Raw genomic sequence first — 9365 nt, 5'->3', positions numbered from 1 at the left:
GCTCCCCAACCGCGGTTTTGAAAAGAAGTGTCCTGCAACGACAAGGAATCAAGGAGAGACAATATGCGATAGAATTAGCGGGATGACTTCTTTATAACAACATTGTCCGCGTGAAATTAAACATCAACATCACAGACAATGACGTTCAACCACTTGTAGAATCACGGTCGCTCTTTCATCATGGTTCTTCTCTGTTCTTGAAAAGAAAGTAAAAACGCGGGTTTTACGAAAACAGAGACACATTTTTCAATTCATAGGAAAGATTTATAATGCTTGGTCTATTTTAATGAGTCTCGAAACAACCATGCAACGGCTCCGAAGGAACATGAATTTCACGAAAATGGCGTATCATGTCCGGTGTTAATTATAAATCAATTTCCTCACAGTTGGAATTTAAACTGTAACCAACCTTTTAACCTCAAACGTCTCAGAGGACCTCCAAGTTAAGTTGTGTCGGATAAGTACTGGACTTCATTCAGTTCAAGCGGACGAAGTATTGAAAGCTAAAACAAAACGCTTGACGGAATTAAGAAAAGGGATTAGCCGAGCCTCAAAGCCGTGCAGGCTATGATAGATGCTCACATTGATTAAAGTACAGTGTCACGAATTGGAAGTCAACAAAAACATTGGTGACCGCAAACCTAGCTGGTATGTACCTGTTTTCGTGTTTGATAGTACAAGTCATTTTAGCAAAGACAATTTTCAGGTGCCTTTCGCTTTTCGCGTTCTTTGAAAATGAAGCTATTTTAGTTATGGCTTACCATTCATGAAGCATTCGAAAACGTCAAAACTTCAATTGGCCTTGAACAACTGATGAGGGTGCATTAACTTACGCCATTGCACAAAGATAAAGTTTGTTCACCTTTATCTCAAGGCTAATTGTTTGGCTGCTTGGAGAGAACCTTCCTAGAATGATCCACATTAATGGTCAATTTAAGCCTGGATCGGAGAGGCTACGTGGTTCGGTTTAAAAATGCGCTATAAAAGATAGACAGGACTGTACAGGAGGTCAACTTCACTAGAACATCACGATTACACACTAAAGAGTTAAACATACAAAAAGGCCTCATACTCGAGTTTGTTTAATGTTCTCTGGAGTACTGAATACTCGGAGGTTCTTGTTGTAGGCCTTTCCCTCTTGTTGTAGTTCAACCCGAGAAAGAAACGAACCACTCTATAATTCTGCTTCCTGCAGGAATCATTGTGTCATTCTGTGCCTAGCTTAAACAGACTTGTGCTTCAGTGAAGCCAAAACTCTTTATTCGCTGGACATGAAAATAAAAGAAAAGTATATTTATCTTATGACTAAATTGAATTGGAATTTGTGGGTTTATGGGTGGTGTATATCGGAGTTTAAAGACTCGTGGCATCAGTCGTGTTATTTGGAGAATTTAGGATTCAAACTTTGTATCGATCACGAACTTCCTGTGTTATCACTCTGTTTATACAGTCATAAGAAAGTGTTTAATCAAAGTAATCTAGCTCAGTAGAGAAATCCTATTAACAGAATTATTCCTTGAAGACTGACAAGAGCATCTGTATAATGTAGCAGAGATGACTGCAGTGTTACGGTTATTACACAGCAGCGAGGTCAGATCTTACTTGGGTTAAGACTGTCTTATCATTCCTGGCGGGATTAGCAACACTTTTATTTTTAGATAATTAAGGCAGTTATCACGGCAACAGCTTCACCCTGTTACAACGACAGCATAATGTAACAATCATGCAACATGTACCGTGTTTAAAACCATGTCCCATGTTGAAACCAACCCAGCATTTCCTCTGATGTCAGAAAGTCAGGTCGAGAAAAGGTTTCTTGTTCTGTAAAAGCTTCATTGATATAGTCTAGTGAAGTGTAGTCATTTTTCTAATGGAGAATGTGGCCTCCCAAAGATATGATCTGTATTGTCGCCTTTCCGTCTTGCTCAGCGCATGTGTGACGTTCTTGGGCAGATCGTCAAGTGTTTTGACTCCAAATACATGTACTATATCTTAGCTTGTCCTCGTAACACTGTATCAGAACAGTAAGGTTCCATCTACAACTTTGCAACCTGAAGGATCCAGAAGAGCTGACCTAAGAAACAGTTTTACAGGCTTAGAAACTGCATTTTAACAGAGGTGCAATAGTCGATAATAGTGGAGCAATATAACATAACATTTTCCTTCTTCTGTTATAGCCCGGATTTTTATAGTTAACGCAGCGGGGAAATCGAAAGGTCCAGAGAAATTCGAACTAGCCTGTGAAACCTATGAAAACAAGGAGGCTTTTTTTATGCAAGGTATCATTTCTTTGCAGAGTGGCCGGAAAAATAAGGGAGACTTGCTTGCATCATAATCGACTCAGGATTAGATGAACGTTTTTGGTTGCGCTCAATCTGAAGGTTAAAGATATCCTATCCAAAAAAAAGTTCAATTCCCTTAGAGGCTCTGTACCAAAACTGAGAACTTAGCGCTTGAGAAGTAAAATGTGTTCTAATTCTCTCTAGGTTTCTAATTCTGTCCAGAAATCGTGGAATTATCGACCGAACTCGTAGGGAAGCGCTGGTCTGAGTTTGCGTGGTTGGCCTGATGTTTGAGATGCGACCCTTCTGTCTTGTGTTGGTTGTGTGTTGCTGGGTGATGCCACACGTCGATGGTACCATTCAAGGTAACATGGATACTCGTTCAATTGACTTTGGTTCGCGTTTGATCCCGGCTATATATGTCCCATGCAATATATCTTCCTTACCTTGGCAATTTCTCAGGGAACTAGTAAATCTATTACAGTATAGGTCGAGATTTTATGTGGCATAAAGGGACCGAGTGCTAGTCGACTGGATTCTATTTCATTTAGTCTATCTATAGACCCTACTCATAAATGGCTGCCAATTCAAAATTCATTTGTATGCATTAGTCCAGCTAATCTTGTTTGAGAGGAAAAATTCTTTTAAATTATCAACTCAAAAACGAGATTAGTTGGGCTAATTTTAATACTTTCAAAAGAATTTTTAATTGGCAGCCATTTATGCATAGGGGCTATGGCATGTCCACATCCACGTATTTTGTTCCCAAAGAGAGACGGTCTATCCATGGAAGCAATATGGTTGACAACACTAGTTTCGTTTAAATCCCACCCCCTCCCCCCCACCTTGCCAGAACTACAACAAAAGGAATTCAGGAACGCAGGGTTCATCACTTTAAATATTTATTTTGGACTACTAATAAATTCCATAGATATATAATATCTGCTCAAATATGTCCTTTAATTCTGCAGATGGCGATTACGACGAGAAATTGACCGAGCACTTGTTTAGGCACAGCAAGTCCCGCCGACCAGTCCTTTCTATTAAAGACAACGTGACTGTAGTGTTTGGTGTCACGTTGAACCAGATCATAGATGTGGTATGTCAGATTTAATAGGGCATCATGATATTTGTCAGACACAGCAGCGGAACTGAACGGTTTACAAAGGTGATCCTTCTGGTCAAAGACAATTAACTTGTCTTCCCGGTTAAGAAGCAAGTTTCCTCATTTGTCCGGGCGAGAAATGTTTCTTTTACAGCTTAAGTTTCCCTTGCGAGTTTATTCCATGATAGTCATACTACTCCTGCAGGAGGAAAATGTTAAGAACCTGAGGAAGACTTTTAGCAACGGCGACTTCATATTCTTTTAGCAGTTTATCAACCTCGTTCCCAGGGTCTTTTCCCAAGCAAGGGAAAAGGCGGGAACGAGGTTGGCAATTTACAGCAAAACTCCTCAAAAATGAAATGTAATTAAATGAAAGTATCACACTTGAACCTAGTAAAACGACCTCGCTCACCAAGGACTCTATGTAGCTCCGTGGTTAGAGCGCCCAGCCGGGTATCTGGGAGGTCATGGTTTCGAATCCTGTCGGGGACTCAGACTTTTCCTTAATTTGTCCCAAGCTTGTGGCAACATTTCACCTTTATCATTCGTTCACTGAGCTGCAAATTTACCATCTTTCATTGTTTATCCGGGTTTTTATGTCATTGTAATAACAAGTCTCAGGTTCGACGTCATCATCACTGGGAAATTGTACTGACCATCAGAGCTGCTAATTCTACCACAGAATTAATGCTGAGTTACAAAAAGTACTCTGATTTTCTTATACAAGTGTTTTTCTCTACAGGTTGAGAGAAACCAAATTCTAAAATTAAGTCTTTTCATCAGACAGGTGAGTTCTTAACTCATCATAAGTACCTAAAGCTAAAATTAAGAGTGTTCCTAACCGGTTGTACTGTTGCTCTGGTAACCTAACCGCGGTTGTATAGCTTTAGGAAGAGTGCTGGATACTGTTGCCAGCCACCTTAGCCTTGCTAATTTCAGCTTCGATATTCTCCTAAAAAAGAGATTCTAATACTCACCATGAGCGTATTGAGCTGAGGTGTTTTAAAACGGAAGAATTCGTAAACTATGTCATGTTATAAATTTGTTTTCCAGTTGATGGATATTTCAAGGTTGTATTCATTTCCTGATGAGAAGCTGACTCAACATTATTTATCCAGGTTTGGGTGAATCCATTACTACGCTGGAACGTGAGTGATTATGGTGGCATCACAGAAATAAACATCGATGCAGACAAGTTATGGAAACCTGATATATACCTATACAACAAGTAAGATATTCCACAACCAATGCTCTCTGTTACTTGCCTAATTATTTGCCTGACGTCTGGCGATAAAATCATGTTAATGATATGGCATACGTAGCGATATTGTACCAAACTGGCGGAGTCTAGGGTGAATACTTATGATTATGGACTTCTTCTGAATCCTTCATGTTGACACAAAATAAAGTATGTTTCTTTTTCTTGTTTATTGTTATAAGCGCCGATGAAGACAAAGATGGCGCCCAGGACAGAATGAAAACCAAGATCAAAGTGAATCACAATGGGACTAACACGTGGTTGGCACCAACAATACTTCAGAGCTCCTGTAAGATTAACGTGCGGTACTTCCCCTTTGATGAGCAGGTAGGTTTAAATGGATTGCACATCATGATCACTAACACGAGGAGAGAGGCGGGTCGGCTTTACAACACGTGCAAGCCGCGGAAATGAGTGAATCCTGGTGATTTACAGGTTTGAATATGAAAAACTGCGTTGAAAATACCCCTTCCAGATCTTTATTTTTGTTCAGTTTGGATGACCTGATAGCTGACTTCAGGTCTATATAACTACCCCGTAGAGGTCTTTAAGGAGCTCGATTATTACTTTCTTTCTCTCTACCCTCTCTATGTACCTCCGTAAGCTAATAATACCCTGAGGATACCTGTCCTCTCAATCATTCGATTTAAACGTACGTTTTACAGTTATGTCTTGCCGAATCATCCTGAAAGAGCATTTAAATTTCGTTTCAATAGGCTTGCTCCCTTAAGTTTGGTTCGTGGACGTATGACGCGTGGCGTGTTGATATCGTTGCTGAAAGTCCAACTGCAGACACCAAAACGACACAAGTGAACGGCGAATGGGATCTACTGTCCTTCCCATGCAAAAGAAATGTAGACAAGTATGAATGTTGTCCTGAGCCATACTCCGACGTCACGTGTACATTAAAGATACGACGAAGGACAACGTACTTCTTTGTCAATTTGATTGTACCTTGCTTTCTTATCACACGTAAGTCAGTCAACAATCTCAGCGAAGGTGTTGGCGTACTCGTAGAAACGCTACCGTATATGTACTAGTTATGCAACGTTTTCAAGTGGTAGACCATAGAATATCTCATGACTCACTTGTATTTTCTCGATATATACCTAGAAAACACAAGTGACAAGTGAGTTATTCCATGGTATAGCACGAAAGAGCGTTGTATAACTATTTTATACCATGACATAGAAAAAACAGTGACCAACACAATCAATGCCACATACCCGTGGCGCATGATGGGAAGGTTAGATATAATACCGACGAATATTTACAACGGCTTTCCTGTATTCTGATTGGCTGTACTTTCAATTGCCTGTTATAAAAGGCTATACACAGAGTTACAGAAAAAAAAAAAACACTTTGATCTGGAACAGCTACCATTTTTCTAATTGTTTGGAGGATATAAAAGTATTAGCCTAAAGAAACCAACAAATGAACATTTTGAAAGCATTGCTTTTCTTGTTGCTGACACATTTTTGGTCTGCTCCCTTTTCCCAGTAGAATTGCCTGAACTTCTGCTGCTTCCCTCCAAATTTACACACACTAAAAGAATAACACTTGGGCATAATAGTCCCAGGACTTTATCTAAACCTTCCGAGGGGCTGGGGAGGGGGATCCTGAGCAGATGGGTGTGGTTCCAGGGCCATATTTACAACTTAGGTGAGGGAATTCAGAAAATTAAACAAGATTCAACCTCCCAGCAAGTGCAACCCACACATTTAGTGAGGGATCGGCATGGGAACAGATATCTCCAGGAGTTGGTATTTTGAATGCTAGGGTCTGGCTAGGTTAGATCATGTTTACCACTACGTGCACTGACAAATTACTACAAGTTTGAAAACGGGATGGGAAAAGTAATTTTAAATGGTGAAGAGAAGGTACTTGGTTAGTTTTGCTTAGCATTATAGAGATTTAATTTTCACGCTAGAGAAAGTGAAAATTGAGAAACCTCTCCTTCATGTGCCAACCTTCTAAAATTGAAAAATATTGCTTGTTCATCGCCATTTCAGACCAGTTGATCAAGAGAACTGAATTGAATTGAAGATAATTAGCATGCCACACCACCGTATCTCTATTTTGCCGAGTTTTCTTTACAATAATGGAGTGACCATTATTAATTCCGTGAAGTTTTATTCCTGAAATCTAATGTGCTCCGTTATTTTTCAGTTTTGTCCCTGCTCTCGTTCTTCCTACCGTCAGAGGCTGGGGAGAGAATAACTCTTGTAATAACTAATATGCTAGCCCTGACAGTGTTCATGCTGATTGTGGCAGACATCTTGCCGCAAACATCTGAAGTAGTACCGCTGATTAGTGTTTACTTTACCAGTATTTTGATAGAGGTAAGCAGATACACTACTTGTTAGTGCTCGTGATAGGTGTAGAAGAGCCGTGGCCTAATGGTCATGCAGCGTGCTGAACTCCGGATCAAGCTATCCGGGTTCGAGCTATGACCGGGGACATTGTGTTGTGTTCTTAGGCAGGAAACTTTACTCTCACATTACCTGTCTCCATCCTGGTTTATAAGCGGGCACCGGTAAATTTGATGCTGGGAGTAACCCGACGATGGGCCTTCATAGGTTAACAGTAATGATACAAAATGTGATGCAACTGATTTGCTACAGGGGCTCACAGGATTTTTGTAACCAGAGGGATTATCAAGGGAATTCGTCGGCTCGTAGCTGAAGTGTTGAGGCTGTTCGTGTCACGAATGATGGATTTAACTTCCGATCGACGGAAATTTTCATTTTACAGATAAAGGATGGCTGTAGATTCATCAGTCTCATGTCAGTTGACCTTTCAAAAAATTATCGTGGAAATCCCCACGGAAGTTTCTGTAAACTTTGGCAGTAAATTAAAACACAGTACTAGGTATTGGCCAGATATGATTAGGGTCAATCTTGAGTTAAAGTGAATACTTGTGATAGCAATGCTGAATAAGTTGCACGGATTGACTATTTTTCCTAATGATCTGAGTGATTCATTAATACTAGTGTCCGTGCCGATTGCCAGGAACTTTGCTACCCTCTTCCAAAACTCTGAATTAACTACTCTTATTTTTTCCACAGGTCGGCTTGTCATTAATTGCCACTGTTGTAGTCTTAAAGTGCTACTTCACTAACCCGGCTTTCTCAGAAGTTCCTTTCTGGATCCGTTGCGTGGTTATTCAAGGATTAGGCAAGCTGTTGAAGATTGAGGTGAAAAGAAAACGGCACCAAACTCGGAAAAAAGAAAATTCAGCAGATGAACAGAAGAAAAAAGCTCGTCCTCTTTCCATGACGGATTCACTGGACCCAAAATTCAACTTTTATCATGAAAACTTCTCAAGCCGGAGAAACACAGAAGCAAACATTAATTTAGCTGAAAGTAGTAATATACCAAAATGCGGTGCTTGTCATGACCTGACCGTGGATATGCTTCACTTAGGGCATGGACTCAACTCCAGGAATCTCAGTAGAGTTCCTTCCCGGACGTCGCTGAGGAGAGAGTCCTGGTGCGAGAATCCCATTTGCGAAAAAGACCTAAACGTCAACGCGCAGTCTCAGAACTCGCTCATCAGTGCACTGCTACACCAACAGGAGCATTTAGTGAGCTATGTGAGGAAACTGGTGAGAGCTGTGGAAGAACAGGACGAGCATGACGCTAAAAGGGAGGAGTGGGTGCTAGTTGCGGAGATTCTGGACAATTTCTTCCTGTATTTATTCGTGATTGTGATGATTGGTTCCACAGTTATGATATTTAGCGCTGGAACATCATGGTAAACATAACAAACGATGGACTATGACGAGACTCAGAGGAGAGACGGTTCAGTATCGCAAATTAAGACTCCCAACCATAACGACGACACGCGCAAGACTACAAGGGAGATGACAGTCATTGAATTCTCTAATACATATTCGTAGTAAAACGCTTAATTGGATGCCTCCGTCTTAACGTCTGGGTTGAAAGTGGAGGCTTTCGAAACTTTGAGACGTTCACAACTGTCTTGATTGGAATGGGCCATTCCTCCCATGAGACGTGCGCGCAGGGAATCATGGTAGTTCAGTGTATGCATCATGCCCACGACATCTTCGGGACTTGGCACGCGACATAGCATACAACTACCACGATTCCCTAAGCGCTTGCCTCATAAAGGGAATGGGGTATTCAGGCTTGTGTTTTTCATGCAAGTGTTTCTCTTTTTCGCTTCTCTTTTTTCGCTTTTGCACCAGTTAGTTTCGAGTGAAATACTTGTCGGTTTGTGGTTTTTGGACATAACAAGTTCGGAGTATGTGAGATGAATAGGTGACTGTAGCATCCGTCGATCGACGTTTTTAAAGCGAGTTATCGAGAGAAGATAAAGACGTGTAAACATTGATAACCATATGAATACGAGCCAGTTAAATTAAAAATCCACACTAGGAGAAACAATTGACAATTCTTCCTCAAACTCATTAATAATTCATCAAGTTTAAAGGAAGGAAATCCTGACCGTAACGGTGTTTGAATAACTGATCTTAATCAGCATATATGTTTACGATTTTATTGCTCCGTTTTCTCCTCAGTGTTAATTTCGATTGGGAAGATATATCAAACACTCGAGACAGTGTTTGACCACATTTCCAAACACTTTGAAGTTCGTCAAAATACTTCGCTATCGCGTCTTCTCGGTGTTTCGTGGTTGATATTGTATGCATGTTACCTGAAAACTGGACAAGTCTTAAGCCGAGTGTTTCAACTA

At 40.6% G+C, this 9365-nt stretch overlaps 1 protein-coding gene across 3 annotated transcripts; it reads left to right on the top strand.

Moving 5' to 3' along the window:
- The first annotated feature begins 411 nt into the window (after positions 1–411).
- On the top strand, positions 412–9055 carry LOC110049430 (neuronal acetylcholine receptor subunit alpha-3-like). Of its 3 annotated transcripts, none has more exons than XM_020755223.2 (9): positions 412–648; positions 2487–2647; positions 3254–3381; positions 4130–4174; positions 4506–4615; positions 4828–4972; positions 5362–5617; positions 6815–6987; positions 7714–9055. In XM_020755223.2, the coding sequence occupies exons 2-9, from the start codon at positions 2569–2571 to the stop codon at positions 8404–8406; spliced, it is 1629 nt and encodes a 542-aa protein (XP_020610882.2). In that variant the 5' UTR covers positions 412–648; positions 2487–2568; the 3' UTR covers positions 8407–9055. The 3 variants fall into 3 exon arrangements, with proteins under 3 accessions (XP_020610882.2, XP_089139328.1, XP_089139327.1); XM_089283202.1 differs by lacking the exon at positions 412–648 and adding an exon at positions 1848–2118; XM_089283201.1 differs by lacking the exon at positions 412–648 and adding an exon at positions 2129–2381.
- The last annotated feature ends 310 nt before the right edge of the window (positions 9056–9365 follow it).

The sequence above is a fragment of the Orbicella faveolata genome, unplaced genomic scaffold, assembly GCF_042242905.1.
Source record: "Orbicella faveolata isolate gen_17 unplaced genomic scaffold, um_ofav_v1 contig_12, whole genome shotgun sequence".
In the NCBI taxonomy this organism is placed as follows: Eukaryota; Metazoa; Cnidaria; class Anthozoa; order Scleractinia; family Merulinidae; genus Orbicella; species Orbicella faveolata.
The sequence above is the reverse complement of the archived record's forward strand: the minus strand, read 5'-3'. Positions and strand labels throughout refer to the sequence as shown.

What these genes read in the sequence shown, in the direction of transcription:
- LOC110049430 (XM_020755223.2), top strand. Translation starts at nt 2,569, where the DNA reads ATGTTTGAGATGCGACCCTTCTGTCTTGTGTTGGTTGTGTGTTGCTGG. An exon ending in TAAGTCTTTTCATCAGACAG is followed by an intron (nt 4,175 to 4,505) that starts GTGAGTTCTTAA and finishes TTATTTATCCAG; the next exon opens with GTTTGGGTGAATCCATTACT. An exon ending in ACCTTGCTTTCTTATCACAC is followed by an intron (nt 5,618 to 6,814) that starts GTAAGTCAGTCA and finishes GTTATTTTTCAG; the next exon opens with TTTTGTCCCTGCTCTCGTTC.